The sequence below is a fragment of the Lampetra planeri genome, chromosome 19 (assembly GCF_965212315.1).
Source record: "Lampetra planeri chromosome 19, kcLamPlan1.2.h2, whole genome shotgun sequence".
In the NCBI taxonomy this organism is placed as follows: Eukaryota; Metazoa; Chordata; class Hyperoartia; order Petromyzontiformes; family Petromyzontidae; genus Lampetra; species Lampetra planeri.
Window position 1 is genome coordinate 8,510,581 of NC_136125.1, and position 18,403 is coordinate 8,528,983.

An 18,403-nucleotide genomic window follows, 5' to 3' on the forward strand; every position below is an offset into this window, starting at 1 on the left:
GTGCCCAATGCTATAGCGCTCATACAAAGCCTGTGACTGACTGCAAATGTAACCATAGCCATAGCCACACTGGTAATGCACGAATCCTGACATTTCGTCAAAATTGGTACTCGTTTCTGCACGGGGGAACTTAGGAGAGTGACAATCGGAAAAGCAACTCCCAGAATCAGGTACGCACTGCAGAGTGGGTTCACGTTCGTGATGGGGCAGCCAAACTCGTCAAAGAAAAAACTAAATGACGAAAATTTTTACTTATTTATTTCCTTGTTTTAACCCAGGTAAGGCCCCACTGAGCTATATAGCTCTTTTTTTCAGAAGTGACCTGGCCACAAATGATAGCGCAACGAAGTGGCTTATCACGTGGTAATGTATCGCAGCCAAAACTCTTCAACGGGTGATGTTGATCATAAATGTGGAGGGAAAACCCGGAGGATCCAGAGAAAAATTGCACGGGACAAACGAGAGAACATGCAAACTCCAGATATTAAAGCAGGCGTTAGGGTGGGGGATCGAACCCACGACCTGCTGCATATCAGGCCAGGTAGTTAACACCTCCTAGCCACTGCGGCAGAAACCAGGGGACCCGGAGAAAAACCTCCTGACCCTTAAAGCGGCACGCTAAGATCTTCATGCGGCTGAGGGCCGCAAGATACCGACGACTTTACCCATCGTGCATCTGCACGGAACAAGCGCTCCAACTTATATATATATACATATATATGTTTGGTGCGAGTGATGGAGAGAAGCTGAGGGCGCATGCGCTTGTATGGGCTGAGCGGGTGACGTGGGAGCGGTCACTCAGCCGGTTCGCTCGTCCTGGTTTGTAGAGATTTTGAGTTCAGAAATCTGCGGGAGCGCCCACGGGAGTGCTCGTGATCTGGGCTCTGCCGGGGCCTGCAAGCGAGGAGTTGCCCCAGGCCACTCGCGCTTCCACAGATTTATTTTTTATTTCCTGCCCGTCTCGCATGAGGTTGCTTTGAAAAGTGGAACGTTATCGCCGCGTCTCGGCCGAGCCGCACTGCCGGAGAGCCGCATCCTGGGACTGGCGAGCCGGCGTTGGTCCACCCCTGACGCAGGGGGATCACCGCGGTTTAGGTCCACGCTACCAGTCCACGGACCTTTGTTGCTCTACGGTACACGTCTCGCTTAATAATGAGGGCAATTAAGCTTTTACGATATATGGCCACTTGTCTTGGCTTTACGTGGGAGGAAACACGGCGGTGCATTGCTCTCTGCGATTGTTCTGAATGTAAATTTTATCATCTCGTGATGTAACATCAGGAGCACAATTTGAATAACATTGGGGGGGTGGGGGGAGGGTGGAATAAACGAGAACTATTTTGTTTTAACCCCAACGCTGGATCTCTGTATGCACGAACGCTGCGTGTGTGTGTCATGTGCACTACTGCATGGGGGGCAGTAGTAGCATATTGGTTAGCACCGAGCGCTACGAACCTGGCGACCCAAGTTCGATTCTGGATCACGGCCGACATCTGTGGCGAATATATATGAACCGGTCCTGGGTCTCCCGAAACTTCGGCGAATATCAGCGCTGGGAAGACAAAAAGCGGCCGGGAGTGGTGCTGGCCACCCACCCCCCTCGCGCGCCGTGGCACGGCCTTCATCGGTGCTGATGCTCGCTGACAGCACGTGCCCCAGCAGCCCGCATTGGCTACCTGTGCGGGATCTTTTGTGTTTTGCACCGGCCGTGTGGGAGCACGTAGCGCAGGGGGCCCGTGCTCAGCTGTGTACTCTTGAGCCGGGTGTGTGGCGTGTCATGTTGTGTAAACAGAATGCCCTTGCTCTTGCCCAGGAGTTGAATTTAGTTTGAAAATACCAAAGAGAAAAAGAAATGGAAGCAAGATAAATGATTTTGTGCGGCAGGTAGCTTGTTCCGTTTTGCACGGTTGGCTCCTTTGGTTTTTGTTTTGTCCGAGGCATTTTGGCAGAAAGGAAAATCATTTAAGCAGGACCCACGATAGCATTTTTTCCTTCACGCTCAGAAAGGGCAAGTTTGATTTCAATTCAGCTTCTTTTTTATTTTATTTATATTTCCCAAGTTAGTTTTATTTACTCCCCCCCCCCCCCCATCTGCCCACACTCTGTTAGCACGTGAGTGTATATGTTATTTTCGGAACGGCCACCTTTTACTGCTTGGCTTCCGTCCCTGCTGATGCCTGATCTCACGCACCAAGACCCCAGGCAGAGGTGTCTGACAGTCGCCTGTCAGAATTAATTCTGGATGATTGACCGCATTAATGATTTGAAACGGAAGGCGACGAATCCTGCACGCAAATTAATTAGCACACTTAATCAAACATAATCGACACGTAAAGACGAATGTACTGTTTTTTCCCATCATCACCACGGCCACCTACATCATCGTCATTATTAAATCGTCAGCTTTATACGTGTCATCGTCTTGACGTGTGTATTCATCAAGCATCGCCAACTCCAAATGCTCACGGCTAAATCACCCTGCACGCGCCTGACCGCGTCTGATTTAGTAGCTAAGCAGGTGTGAGCTTCGCGAGTACCTGGATGTGTATCCCAGGTATTTCAGGTGTGGGCTGCAAGGTGACGGGGGAGATGATAGTTCAGCAATGCATTGTTGAATCTGTCTGTCCAGGAAGTTGAGGATTCATTACCTTATGTATGCGGGGGTCTCTTTGGGTACTGGACTTTCATGTCGAACACTGCAGCGTAGTCCTGAAGACTCGGCAAAGCCTCATTACATGCTAGGTAGGCGGTGATTCCCCGCAACCTATGCTCCTCTCAATATAATGAATTGTGAGCCTTAAGCATAAAGAATGATTGCTGAGAATCCTAAATGTGCCTCGGTCTGTCTCTGTGAGCCTCGGGCATTAATACTAAACTCTGAAAATCATATATGCGTCTTGTTCTGGCTTCATGAGCCTCGAGCATTAACACTGAAGCACAAGACTTTTTTTATCGTTAACCCTTTCTCAGCCTTTGGGCAATTTCACACTCACACGTGGGAATCCTAAATGTGCCTCGGCCGGCTCCTCTGAGCCTCGGGCATTAACGCCAAACCCTAATGACGTTAAGGGTGCCTTCGTCCGGCTCTTTGGACCTCGGGAACGATAGCATCTGCTGCGCATCGCGACGTCGCTGCGCCCCAGCTTGCCATTGATTATTTTTTGTTTTGACGATAGGCGCAAATTATTAACATAGATTATGAATCTTCTTGGTTCTTTCGGTAAAGTCACGTGACTTTACCGAAAGAACCAAGAAGATGAATCCCTGCAGTCACGAAAGCTTTAAATCGAAATAGATTATGAACTCTAATTTACTACCCCAGTCGCCATCAATGGGTTACCAGGGCCAGACATGTCACAGGACCCCATGGTGCAAATCGCTCGGCCTTCTTACCGCGACAGGGGCGGCGACGCGGCCCAGCGGCAGCACTGCGGCTCGCCGCTAGTCACTCCGGACGTTCACGGTTCGAATGACAGCGGACGCCCTGGTTAATACTGCGGTGTGGAATAATCACCCCGATAGCATGACGTGCTGTCGGATTTGCGGTGCGTGCATTCTAAAGATCCCCTGACGTAGTTCACAAGGGGAAGGCCATTACGTGCCAGCGTCAGTGCCCAAACTTGCCAAATTCGCAAATTAACCGCAAATTACTCAATTTGGATCACAATACATAGCAATCAGCCACCCCTTCCTGGCAGATTAATGATCCGGGTCTATCTTGCAGACAAGACTGTGCCGGTCTATTGCATTCTCACCTAGCTCAACAAAACTACGATCGTGGGTGATTGGGTGGCTATGCCATGGCTGATGATCACCTCTCTGGCCGTGGCAAGGGATCAAAGCCCTCCTGCCATGGCGGGTGATGGGGCACCCGCAGCTTAGTGGACAGCGAGGTCCTGTCACCTTATTTTCTTGATTCTTTCGGTAAAGTCACGTAGAAGAGAAATAATAAAATAATATAAATATAAAACAACAAAAAATTCTCACGACGTTTCGACTGCAACACAAGCAATCATCCCTGAATCCCTGCAGTCACGAAAGCTTTAAATCAAAATATAATCCTGTCACCTTGTTGAGGTGGGCGATCTGGTTACTACGCTGTGACGTGATGTCTGCGCTGGGCTCGTTGTGCCGTGGTACGCGTGGCGTGATGACTGACCTGGCCTCGTTGTGCCGTGGTATGCGTGGCGTGCGCAGGTCCCCCGTGATGGCCGGTGGGCTGTTTGCCATCGATCGCCGCTGGTTTTACGAGCTCGGAGCCTACGACCCGGGCCTGGACATCTGGGGCGGGGAGCAGTACGAAATCTCCTTCAAGGTGCAGACAAAAGCCTTTGTCATCACCGCCTTTGTCATTGCCACCACATTGTCTTAGTTGTCGGTTTAGATGTCATTGTTGTCATCGACATTACTACTGTCCGACGTTTCGCTCAACGTGCCAGGAGCCGAGTTCCCGAAGAAGCTTCCAGATGTGCGGCACAACGGCGGACACCGTGCCAAACGACGGAAATACATCATAAAACTGTCGTAATTTTCATGCTTTCATCGTGATTAACGGAGCGTCATCCTCGCCATCATCATCGGCAGGCTGTTTTTATTGGCAGCTCGGTGTTGCAGTGGTTTGGCGCACTGCGCTATGAACCCTGCGACCCAAGTTCGATCCCTGGCCACGGCTAGCATCAGTACCGAGTGAGATCTGACACTTTCCTAGGTGCCCCTTTCACCAATCTGCGCTGACCAGCGTGGTAATGTGTGGTCAAACGACTCCAAGATCGACACGGAAGGGGGAGGCCTTCATCCTGCAGTCGATTGACACTAGTCGTGTTGTGCAGCATAAACTCATCATTCGTAATTCCTGTGCTCATCTTACATGCATGGAATCAGGTGTGTAAAGCTATTATAAAAAATGTATGCAGATGTTATGCAAATGTTCCATTTAGGCTGACATTACAAACCGTGCAAACGAGACAGGGGAAGAAAAAAGAGGCGACACAAACGGCGAGGTAAAAACGAGACAAAATAGAATTTAAAACAAATCAAGACCCTGAAACCGTGAAACTGCATTGAATCATTGGGGAAGCAAATCGTAAACATGCAAATTGATGACGATCGCCATCATGACCGCCGCCAAATCCACAATCATTGTCATCGCAACCCACAATCTCCACCACGTATTGTACGCGACTCGATAATACCTGCGGATATTGAGTGTGTGTCCCTCATACGCTCGGCAATGGAATTGGCAGAGCACCCTAATGCAGCTGGGGCCCTCCTGATAGAGGAGTCCTGAGACTCATTGAGGCTTTCCTGAATAAATAATGCTCGTGTGTGTATTTTCTCTTGAAGCGATGCCTGGCACCAGAACTATCCTCTCGAAACTTGGAGGGACCGTGTCGCTAAATCATGTGCATCGCAATTCCGTCTTGGGATTGCCTGCTCTGCTCGGCATCCTAATGTTGTATTATACATCCGTGGTGTGTGTGTATATATATTTATTTTTTCGCTAAAAGAACCGCACATAAAGGATCTCGACATTGATTACAAGGGTTAGATTTGCAGTTAGTGCCAGAACCAAATTGGTATTGATCAGAGTGGGTTTGCGTGAATTCCACCTCGGAGAGAGATATGTCTTGTTACCGCTATCATTCCTTGCTCCACTATTCTCTCCCAACATTTGTTTCTTCCCCAGTCTGAAATAAAAAAAAAATCGCGCTGCAAATGGCAACATCCATCCTCATTCTTGGTTAAGGGCTGAGTGGGTGAGGGACGGGGAAACTGAGGGACGACAAGAGAGCGGGAGTAAGGGAGTCGGGGAGCTGAATGTTAATCCTGTTCTTTCTGTCTTGTGGCCACAGAGACCACTTAAAAAAAAATGTAATCACCGCACCTGCAATGAAAGCCACCATCCCTCTATCCCGTTCCCTCTCACTCCCACACCTTCTCTGCGGCTGCCCCCCCCCCCCTTCTCTGCGCCCCCTCCCCTTCCCCGCCACTACATCCCTCTCTCTCTCTCTCCCCCCCCCCCTCTGGCTCGTCTTTTCCCTTGATTTTTTTTTTTGCCGCTTCCTTGGTCACCGCGCGTGCTAAGATGTGACACATGAATTTAAGGGGGAATTTCGGGGGCCAAGAGGTGCTCAGGGTGGGTGGGTGGGTAGGGGGGGTGGGGGGTGGCGGAATTGCGAGGCTTGGCACGTTAATTCTGAGCGCCGTTCACAAAAATCTGTCGCCCGCCGTCGCCTCTTCCACCGACGCCGTGGGGTGCAGGCAGTGCTGAATCAAGCTAGTGCGGGGCCTGTAGCATATTATGTTATAAAGGGGCCCTAAATAAAACAATACAAATATTTAAACACAATTTTTTTAACTTGCACGGTAAAGTAATTGTATGTTTTCATTTGCTATACAGCCAGATAATTAATACAACAGATCGCTAACCTTAAACACTCAGTCGTTCATAAAAGTTGAAGGTGGTATAGTACTATAGTAATAGAGCAAGTGCAGAATCACTAAACCGGAATTGATAGCTTGAAAGCATTCAGCGCGGGGCCCTTGAAAGTGCGGGGCCCGTAGCATGTGCAGCTACTTTTGCTACGAGGATCATCCGGCACTGGGTGCAGGGTCTGCGAGCCGCTCTGCCGGCAGCTCGTGTCAAATTGGCCGAGGGATCTTTGTTGATGCATCTCAAGGTGAATGCAGCGTAAAAAAATAACTGGTTCTCTCGGCACGTGTCGTTTTTTTTTTATGCTTCATCGTCGTCGTTGTTTTCTTTTCCTTCCAGTTTACTTATTTATGCTTTATTTGATATGTGCGTTGTGCACAACCGGCGGGATTGCTTGTTCCACGAGCATTTCCCTGCAGTCGCTGAATGATCGTGCCATTGCTTTGAATGGAGCGACGCTCTCGCGAGAGCCTTTCCTTGTTTCCTATTTTTTCAACTCTCTTGCCGTGCCCGTTTGCCGCCGCGACCCACCGTGACCTCTCGCAATGTCCAACGCGAAATCTGCCCCCACCTCAACACATCCCCACCGCCTTCGCCGGCCCTCCCGCTTCACCGTGCCCCGGCAATATTTTTTTACAGCTATACGGGGAATCTTGGCCTCATGCGCGTTTGTGCCACGCGCGTTATCAAACGGGCTCGTGCCCACAGCACGTCAGATGGACGGGCGGTCGTGGTCGTTGCGTGCGTGTGCGCGCACCCACTTCACATGCGCACATTGTGCCCCACTTGGGGCTGAGCTCACGCCACTCGTTTCTTGACAGATCGCGCATGCCAATGACACGACTGCAAGCCACCGCTGGCTTCCGCCTTAATCTCCCCTCGCAGTCGCGCCCAACCGCTGGTACTGCCCCAGCCTACTTGTTATCGCTGCGCTCCATGGCGCTTGCCGCCGCTACTCATCCACCGCACACAGTGGAGGGAGATGACAGAATGAGCAGGTGGCAAAATGATAGCGGAGCTGTCGCGTGCCACAGGTGTCTCAAGGGCCGGATCCGTGGTTTTATTTTAAATTAATGGGGGGGTGGAGGCGGGGTGCGGTGCGTTTCATAAATGGATAAAAGACGACCGAAGGCACGGCGACCCTTGTGATCAAAATTCCCACCGTGCACAGAAGGCATGATGCAATGCAATGCTATATGGGCGTCTGAGTGTGACCGCTTCTCAGAGACAGGCTGAAAGCCCACAAGATGGGTGGTTTTCCAGAGCTCGATTGTGCATAGCCAGGATCTTGATCACTGTGCATATTTGCAGTTGCAAGGTAACCCCGATAGATTTGTCATGAGACGCATTATTTGGTGATGTTGTTGTTGCGTGGCAAGTGGTCCACAAGCACAAATAACAAAATCTAAATCAACATTCTTCAGTGCCTCTGCCTTAAAGGGAAAATAATATATAAGTGGCGACGTTTCAGAGCAATGGCCCTTCTTCATAGCACGTGTATGCATTGCCTTTTTACGGCACTGTTATTTGCGATTGTGACGAATGTGTGGATGCTTCTGATGCAGCATCACCAGCTATTTTGTTTACTTACAAAGCTCGCGTACAGTTTCCTTGCAACTGCAAATTTATCATCAAGACATACGTTGTGTCGAGTTTGCTTACTCGTAACTTTCACCTGCGTTACCGATCACCGGCTCAATCCATCGACGGCCTTTCGCGCCTTCCCTCTGTCGTGCGCATTTTGGACGTTTGTCTTCGTGGACCGACATCGCCAGTCTCTTTTGAAGACGCCACAGCCCACGTTGTCCCCGTCCGACCGCTCGATAAGGTCACTGCTTTCTTATCACCTCGTCCTCCCACCTCCCCGCCGCTCCCCGCCCCCATCTCACACTCTTCCCCCCCCCCATCCCCTGCCGTTCCAAGGTTTGGATGTGCGGCGGGCGTATGGAAGACGTGCCGTGCTCGCGGGTCGGGCACATCTACCGCAAGTACGTGCCGTACAAAGTGCCTGCGGGGACGAGCCTGGCCAAGGTAAAAGCAAAACAAAAACGCACCGGACACCGGAAACCGAGCATGGTGAAGGCTGAAAGAGGCAGTACGTTATTGCCCAAGGGGGTTTTTATTTTCCATTTTTGTTTTTTCCCTTCCTTCCGCGGCTGCGCTGCGTGGACTCTCTGGCGTGTTTTTCGTTTCGCGCCGCGCGTCGTTGGCCACGATTGTGTCCGGCGCGATTCTTCGCTCCGCGTGCCGCTCGAAGCTTCCGCGTGATCCTCCTGAACGTTGCCACGGGCGTCCCCGGACCCCGGTGCTCAGCTCCTCAAGGAGCTCCCCAGCACGTGCAGCTAAATGCCGAGGACTTGGGGAGCCAGGGGTCAGCAGGTTGGATGGAGCACACCAGCCAACCAAATGCGAGCTCTACCCCCTCACACTTGCCAACCAACTTACCAGCCACTATCACTGGTATTCTTGGGTTTTTTCGGTAAAGTCACGTAGGTTAAAATTAAAATAAAATAAAAATCACGACGTTTCGGAGGCAACACAAGCCTCCGTCTTTACTTGATACAGCGAGCGTGCTGTGACGGTTCCACCTGAAGACGGAGGCTTGTGTTGCCTCCGAAACGTCGTGATTTTTATTTTATTTTTATTTTTACCTACGTGACTTTACCGAAAAAACCCATGAATATGAATCCTTGCAGTCACGAAAGCTTCAAATCTAGAACACTATAACTAGCCCTACCCTCACCCTTGCCAGCTAGCGCACCAAATGCCACCCCTAACCAACGAACTCGCCATTAGTACTAGCTCTACCCTAACCGTAACCAGCTCGTCAATAAGCCACGAGTACTCACCCTTCCAATACCCATAGCCCCTAACTCCACTTTGCTGAGAGAGGACCCTTTCGCTCCTTGTTGTTTGTCTTTCGCGACGTTGTTCGCGCCCCCGTCTACCGACAAAGTTCCTGCGAGTGAGAACAGGGTGAGCCATCGGGGGCAATCCTCCAACGCAACATGATATCTCTCATACTTCTTGGTTCTTTCGGTAAAGTCACGTAGAAGGGAAGTAATAAAATAATAAAAATAAAACATAATAAAATACAATTCTCACGACGTTTCAGCCACAACGGCCACAACGCAAGCAGCCGTCCTCAGGTGAAGAACAGGGCTGTTCTACGTGACTTTACCGAAAGAACCAAGAAGATGAATCCCTGCAGTCACGAAAGCTTTAAATCTAAATGTATCTCTCATACTCTCTGGTTCTTTCGGTAAGGTCACGTAGGTATGATGATGATTGCTTGTGTTGCAATCGAAACGTCGTGATTTATTTCTATTTTTATTTTCTACCTACGTGACTTTACCGAAAGAACCATAGAGCATGGATTCCTGCGGTCACTAAGGCTTCAAATCTCGAATGATATCTCTCCTTGGGTAAATCTGCACGGCGACACTTGAGGCTGGGATTGTCAGTCAGATTGCCAGATTTAAATGTGTCTGTGTGTTGACCATGTCTCTGGGTGTACATAGGTGCGGTTTTGCCGTACGCGTGAGTGTGTGGCACGTGCCGCGATGCTCTTTTAGTGTGTGTTGAGCAGAGTGAAAAAGAGATTCATAGCTCGTCGGATGACTCCAAGGATGAATAAATATTCTGATTCTGAGTTTATCTCTGTTGCTGACCTCTTTGCCGTGATGGATATTGCACATCCCTGGAGGGGGCTGAATTATCAGTCAGTACGACAAACACTGCCATGCATTGTGCTCTCTTTACTGACCCTATAGACAGCATGATGAGCATGATCATGACAATGATGATGACAGTGATTACTATGGCTGTGATGATGATGATGATGGTGATCATGACGGCAATGGTGGAGATTCAGACACTGATGATAACTACGGCAGCAAAGGTACAAATGGCAACGGGGATAATAAGAGGGTGCGTCAATTCAACCTTGAATGGAATTTCAGCTCGTGAGCTGATAGCCCGGCTCTCCAACCTCGGCTGTGTTCGTGTTCACTCGTACAAGTATTTTGCCAATATTGTCATGGCATATTCTATTATGTTAGAAATAAAGTAATAACTCACGTTTCCTTCCAATTTGCCATTCTCCAACTATTTTAATTTCCCCGGCATGTATCGGTGGCTATTATTTTCTAATTGACATCAGCGGTAAAGTGCTCCTTCGCTTATTGTGCGGCAGACTCCCAACTGGACGGTGCGGTATTTTTATTTATTTTTTCAAATTGATGTCGGATTTATGATTCCACCTTTAACCACATGTGGCCCAAGCAATAAAAAAAATCAATATCTGCCCCCCCCCCCCACTTCTCGATGCTGCCGTTCTCTCCGAGAGCAAACTGCCTGTTTTATTTTTTTGTTTCTTTAACCGAAGCACGAGCGTAGCAGCTGTCCCACATCTGCAAGAGGGCCCTAAAGAATCGTACAATCCCGCGCGTCATTGCTACTCCCCTCCCACCACCCCAACCACCTCGCCCCAATCGCGTGCAACAAACAGATGGCTCACGGCAAAGACAGCACTCCCCGAGCGGACGTGTGGCCACCGAGCTGGTTCGTGCCGCGTTGAGGAGTCAGATCCCGCGCCGAATTCGTATTGCGGTGGCGGACGCCTGCTTGCACACGTCCGCGGAACAACATCCCATCGTCACCATCATCACCATCGTCTAGCGTCCTCTCTCTCTCTCTGCCAAGCCTTTGGCGTCGTGTAGCGCTTCCCCCTCCGCTTCTCTCTCCCCTCCGCCAGGCTCCTTGCGTTGTTGGAGATCATTGGCAATGGGTAAAACATATTCTTACGAGGAGGAGGGGGGGGCTGGTGAAGTACATTTTAATACATTGTATTACATTTATATCAATGTATTCAATCGACAAATACACTTGCTGTTTTAAACAAACGACATTTTAAGTGGATTACACTGATCAACAAAAAAAAAACATTTGTTTCTGGCCTGGACTTTTGCAGCTGTTCTAGACTAATTTCAGGGTGCTGATTCCAAATCTGATCTCAGATTTGCTCTATCACATCATTTTTATGCTATCGGCATACCCCATTTTCATTGATTTTACTCGAAATTAACTCTGTCACTTATGATTGCAAGTTGTTGCGAGTCAGTGACTGCTTTAGTGTTAAATATGGTGCTGTATTTTTAGGATAGTGTGTTTATAATATCATTTTATGTAGATATCCACATTTTCTTGGTTCTTTCGGTAAAGTCACGTAGAAGGGAAGTAATAAAATAATAAAAATAAAACATAATAAAATAAAATAATTCTCACGACGTTTCGGCTACAACGCAAGCAGCCGTCTTCAGGTGAAGAATGAGACACTGCCAAGCTAGGAGCTTATAAGCTCCCCCATTTAGACGGCTGCTTGCGTTGTAGCCGAAACGTCGTGAGAATTATTTTATTTTATTATGTTTTATTTTTATTATTTTATTACTTCCCTTCTACGTGACTTTACCGAAAGAACCAAAAAGATGAATCCCTGCAGTCACGAAAGCTTTAAATCGAAAAATATCCACATTTATTTAATATTTTTCTTCTGCCAGTTTTTATTGAAAATGCAATATTTGATATCTCGAAAAACCTGATGTGATAGACAAAAACGGATGCCAGATTTGGAATCAGCACCCCAAAATTACATTAAAACCGTTGGAATACCTTATGCCAGAAAAAGTGTGTTGACCAGTGTTATTTGTCGTATTTAGTCGGACAACGTGAGCGCGCTGAGTTGCCGCTGTCAGAGCGTGTGGTGGACCGGCGCGTCAGGCAGCAGCCGTTGTGCCACTGCCCCGCCGCGTGCTCTGCCCGTGGCGACTTCGGCCCTCTCTCTCGTCGAGTCCGGCTTTGGCAGGGCTCTCGGTGGGGACGGCGTTTGAACGCTGCAGCTGGGGGGAGGGGGCGGGATTGGGTTTGATGGGTGCTAAGATGGCCTGCCAGCCTGGAGCTGGGGTCACGAGTGGTGAGATCATCTTCTTGGTTCTTTCGGTAAAGTCACGTAGAATGGAAATAATAAAATAATAAAAATAAAACAGAATAAAATTATTCTCACGACGTTTCGGCCACAACGCAAGCAGCCGTCCTCTCTCCACCCGAGGACGGCTGCTTGCGTTGTGGCCGAAACGTCCCTGCAGTCACGAAAGCTTTAAATAGAGTGGTGAGATGTTAACTCCCTCGCCTGGTATACAGGAGGTCGTGGTTTTGCCCCGTGGTCGTGTGAATTTTTCTCTGGGTCCCTCCGATTCCCCCCCCCCCCACCCCCCTATTTAGAAACACGCATTTCGCGTTTAGAGTATTTGCCTGCTATAAATATCCACACGATAAGGGGCCATCCATTGAGTACGTACGCATGGAGGGGGGAGGGGGGGTTAACCCAAATGCGTACGCTTGCGTATGGGGGGTCTACTGACAATGTACGTATAGGAAACGTGGGGGGGTGGTGAAGCATCGATAATAATGTGTCTACATTGGCCTTCAAATTAGTTAGTATGGCGGTGGACTTTCTGTTTGCTTAAACACGTTAATATTGTTCATCCTTGATCGTTTCTGCGCGGATTAAATATCGGCCGAACTATAGGATTCGGGGGGGGGGGGTCAAGCGAACGTACGCAGGTGGGTGGGGGTGTAAAAAGTCTGCTTGCGTACAGGGAGGGGGGAGGGGTCAAGTTTTGAGAGATTTTTGCGTACCTACTAAATGGATGGCCCCTAAGCCACTTCGCTTGAGCTATCATTTGTGGCCAGAAAATCGCTTCTGAAAAAGAGCTGTGCGGCTCAGGTGAGACTTGCCCGGTAAGATTAAGAAGAAATACAGAATAGCTTCGAGTTACACGCACGGGTCTGTCCCCCGCCCTCCTGCAGAGCGAGGTCGCTCGCTCATCTCTCCTGGTGTTTGAGCTTCGTCATGTCGTACGTGTGGCTTTCCCTCGGTCCTCTTTCGTTCCCTCCCGTCCGCAAGCGTTCCTCAAAGAGATGTTGCTTGTCATGCCTCCTAATTGTGAGCAGCCCCCTTGCGACGGAAGAGTCAAAAAACGAATCGCCTCCCCCGATCTACCCGGGGCCGCCAACGCCATCATCCCATCTCGTTCATTGCATTGCCCGGTAAAATGACGCGTGCGGCTTAAGACGAATTAAATTCACCGCGTCGATATTTCATCGGATCATCGATCGGCGCGCGCGAGCAAGAGAACAGGCGACGTGGCCGTCACGAAGCAGCCGCCACCACCCCCCTCCTCCCCTCCCCCCCCCCCCGTCGTGGAAAACGTTTCGGGCTCGACCCTCGAGGTCCCTCTGGTGGCACCGCACGGCGTCTGTCCAACTCTGCTCGTCGCCGCTCCGCTCCGGCGATGCTTTCCGCGATGACCAGCCATCGGGCGCCTTTTGCGAGTTGAGCGGAGGGTGAAATTTGCATGCGAATGTAGACGAGCGGGTGATCACGAAGAGGCGAAGCGTGGCCGGGGGGTCGCAAGGGACTGGAGTTGCTGTCGTAGGGTACGGCACGGATATCGCCTTCGTGCGTACGCACGTGTGTGTAGTGGGGAGCGGTGGTGTAGTGGTTAGCGCGCTGCGCTGCGAACCTGGCGAACCGGGTTCGATTCCCGATCACGGCCAACACCAGTGACGATTATCTGAACCGGTTCTAGGCATCCCCTAGGTCGACTCAACCTCAAATGAGTACCTGGTGCGATGTGGAAATATTGCCACTGGGGAGACAAAGGCGGTCGGGCGTGGTGCTGGCCACCCACCCCCTCGTGTGCCGTACCGGCCTTCATAGGTGCTCGCTAACAGCACTTTCCCCAACAGTCTGTTAAGGCTATATAAGTGATCTTTGTCTTTTCGTGCATAACGGTTAGTGCGCCACGCTATGAACCCGGCAACCCAGGTTCGATTCCCGCTCACGGTCAATACCAGTGACGATTTTCTGTACCGGTCCTGGGCCTCCCCTTGGTCGACTCAGCCTCAATTTAGTGCCTGGTTGTGCTGCGTAAGCATCGCCACTGGGGAGACAAAGGTTGCCGGGCGTTCGTGGCACTGGCCACCCGCCGGCGCTCGTGTGCCACAAGTGCCGGCCTTCATAGGTCACTCCTCGCTAACAGCACTTGCCCCAAAAGTATGTTAGAGGCTACACGGGCAGACCTTTGTCTTTGTCCTTTGGCCCCGTTTGCAAATTATGGAGCCTGAAGGGTTGTGTGGGAGTTCGTGAAAACGAGCAGCCATTTGGGGGCCCTCTCACGCAGTAAATATTACATGCGCGGGTCCACCACATGCAAGCTACGCGTCGTATAATCACGTGCAACTGGGGCTAATTATGCTTCACAGGAGTCGGACGTCTTTATTCGCATTACTTAACTGGAGTTTTATGTCTCTATTCGGATTATCTACCGCATGTTCAAAGCCTTAGTGAATATATGTGTGTGTGTGTACGTGGGCCCACGTGTCCGGCACATACGTGGTACTAAAATATTGCCGCTTTGGTGGTCTTGCGCAGTAAATGTTGTGTATATTGTGTGTGTGTGTCCATGATTGTATCATGTAATTTTGATGTACAGCGCAGTGATTATGCCCCCGTTTATTTTATTGTGCAGCGGCAAATAATTACGGGCTGACTTTGCAGCCGTATAAATTACGACGAGTGGAACGGCGGTGCAGTGGTTCGCGCTGAATGAACCGAGCTCAATTCCCGACCAACAGCCAACATCGGTGGCAAGCGATATCTAAATCAGTCCTGGCTCCCCCCACCCCACCAATCCACACTGACCACCGTGTGGTGAAGTATGGTCAAACATCCCCCTTGACCGATACTTGTCGCTTTGTTTCTGCAATAACATTTTTGGAAAATATCTCTGAATGTCGCCGTGAACAGCCGCAGCGAAAGCATCGTCGCCTTGCCCGACTCTCCTTCGGTATTTCGGTCATTTTTATTCACAAAATCTCACGAATCAGATCGCACCTTCCATTTGCGCGGTTGACTATGTACGGTGCGAAAGAAGTGCAACATACGTACATACATATCAGAGAATAAACGTATAAACTACAGACATCCTAAAACGACTGCGTGCATGTCCCCAAGAATTGATGTGCTTCCAGCGTTAAGGCGTCACAGCCCTGCAACTTAAAAACATAAAACATATTTTTTTTTACCAAGTAAGGTCCACTAAGCTACAATAGCTCTTTTTTATAAGCGACCTGGCCACAAATGATAGCTCAACGAAGTGGCTTATCATCACGTGGACATTTACATCAACCAAATACTCTCAACGCATGTTTCTAAATGTAGGGGGGGGGGGGGGGGGGAACCGGAGGACCCGGAGAAAAATTCACGCGACTATGGGGACAACATGCAGACTCCAAATATACAGCAGGCGTCAGGGTTGGGATCGAACCCACGACCTCCTGTATACTAGGCGAGGTAGTTAACATCTTACCACCATGGTGCCCTGCGGCCCTGATGTACTAGTTAGCACACTGAACAATACGGAGATCGCGACGTTCTTAATCCCCCCCCCCCCACAAGCAGCGGCATAACTGGATTCATCGCAGTCGATCGGCTGGTCACATGTGGTTGGACAGACAAAGTAGGGGGTATATATTTCGATTTAAAGCTTTCGTGACAGCAAGGATTCATCTTCTTGGTTCTTTCGGTAAAGTCACGTAGAATTGAAATAATAAAATAATAAAAATAAAACATAATAAAATAATTCTCACGACGTTTCGGCCACAACGCAAGCAGCCGTCCTCAGGTGGAGAACAGGTCTGTCGAGGAGACAGAGTCTGAATGACAGACCTGCTCTCCACCTGAGGACGGCTACTTGCGTTGTGGCCGAAACGTCATGAGAATTATTTTATGTTTTATTTTTATTATTTTATTATTTCAATTCTACGTGACTTTACCGAAAGAACCAATAAGATGAAAGCAGGGGGTGTTCTCCCACCTTCCAAGCCATCATTCCAGCGTGCGAGAGTCGGCCAACATACTCCCGAGAGCTCCCTCTAGCGGGAGGCAACGCTTGTCCCAGCAGTGGCGCGAGAGCGAGAAATTACCAGGGCTACCCCCTCTACCTTCTGATATCCACAGCGGGGGGCACCCAGTGACCGGCACGCGCATGTACCCCCCCCCCCCCCGCACGTGGACAGAACCTGAAGCGCGTGGCGGAGGTGTGGATGGACGAATACGCCGAGTTCGTGTACCAGCGGCGGCCCGAGTACCGCCACCTGTCGGCCGGCGACCTCACCGCCCAGAAGGAGCTGCGGCGCCATCTGAACTGCCACTCCTTCAAGTGGTTCATGCAGGAGGTGGCGTGGGACCTGGCCCGCTTCTACCCGCCCGTCGAGCCGCCCGCAGCCGCCTGGGGAGAGGTGCCCGCGTCCGCGCAGCGCGAGACACTTTACGGCGCCTCTTTTGATAATTGTTTTTTTTACCCTTTTATCTGGCAACAAACACTTTTGGCGTCATCTGGTCCACCAACAGCGTGTGAGACTAGGCTCTAAGGAAAGCTGTCTTGGGTGTGGACCAATCAACTTCAAGGACAGTGCACATTATCAGAGTTATGTTTTTTGTTTGCATTATGACTGCAGGTATTGTGGTCTATGCAAACATGACTCCTTGTAAAAAAAAAGGTGTCAGTTTTGTTGCCAGATAAAAGGGTAAACAAACAATTATCATATTTTTTACTGGCAAATGAGGTTCCAATGGCGCCTCTTTTGTTCCCGCTCACTCGCGCACGACATGAGCCGCGCCCGGGGGGGGGGGCCCTGCGGGTCGAGAAGCGCCAGGTTTGTTTTTCCACTGCACTTAAAGCAGCTCTCAAGAGGTGAGTTCTCAATCTCGAGTTGAAAGCGCTTAGCTCCAGTGGCTTCCTAATATCGGAGGGAAGCCGTGCCGAGTCGTGCTGCTGACGTCACACCGACATCACACCGGCGTCACACCGACGTCACACTGACATGAATGCTTCATTATCCCCACCGCCTCCGGCCCTGCTTTTGAACCCGAGCCAGATTCAGATGTCTTTGCGAGGCCAGCGTAGCACGCTATGCTAACCGGCTCGCCATGGCAAATAGCCAGCGGCAAATAGCCAGCGGGGCAATAGTGGCAGGTCGTAGAAGCGTCACCTGGCTGTCAGTTGCCTGAACACATTTTTATTTATACAGCATCTCAATGCAATAGCACTTCAGGATGCTCCACAACATAAAAAAAAAAACATTTTGGGTGGGTGGGGGGAGAAGGGGATTGTGGTGCGGCAGGGCGGTGAAAGACGGAAGAGAGGAGGAAAAGGGAGCACCGTGACCCAACCCGGGATTAAGCAACCGGGGCCGAGCAGCAACAACGAGCCCTCGGTGCAGCCGGGGCAGCCAGGGCAGCTAGGGCAGCACCAATGAGTCCCACAGTTTCCACGGGGGGGGGGGGGGGCTCTTCACCAACGAGTCGCAAGCGGCCTCAAGCCATCGGTGGACAGTTCACTTAGTCCCTCCGCGTGGGATCGTCCGGTGTATAGTGAGCCGAGCGAATGTGAGGTGGAGTGAAACTAAATGAAAACTAAACTATTTATATGTTGCCAGGTGAGGCCCACTGAGCTGTGTAGATTTTTTTTCAGAAGAGACCTGGCCACAAATGATCGTTGAACGAGGTGGCTTATCATGTGGACATTTATAGCAGCCAAATACTCTGAGCGCACGTTTCTAAATGTGGATGGAAAAACCGGAGGATCCGGAGAAAGATCCACGTGACCAAGAGGAGAGAGAGACACGCAAACTCAAAATATACAGCAGGCGTCAGGGTAGGGTGTTCGAACCCACGACCTCCTGCGTACCAGGCGAGGTAGTTAACATCTCGCCACGATCTGTACATAGACACAGAGCGACTTCTGAAATAAAGCTGACATTTGGGCAGCGTGAGCTTACGAAAGAAAGATCATCCTTGACATTCTTTGACTGCCTCTCGGGTAGATGGTATGTCTACAACATGTA

The 18,403-nt window shown here is 50.2% G+C and overlaps 1 protein-coding gene across 1 annotated transcript in view; it reads left to right on the plus strand.

The window, feature by feature from the left end:
* The window catches only part of GALNTL6 (polypeptide N-acetylgalactosaminyltransferase like 6), a 253,908-nt gene that overhangs the window by 225,829 nt on the left and 9,676 nt on the right, over positions 1-18,403 (plus strand). The window contains exons 7-9 of the mRNA XM_078602886.1: positions 4,198-4,315; positions 8,357-8,464; positions 16,574-16,795. Coding sequence (XP_078459012.1) covers positions 4,198-4,315; positions 8,357-8,464; positions 16,574-16,795 — 448 coding nt within the window. The remainder of the gene's footprint in view (positions 1-4,197; positions 4,316-8,356; positions 8,465-16,573; positions 16,796-18,403) is intronic.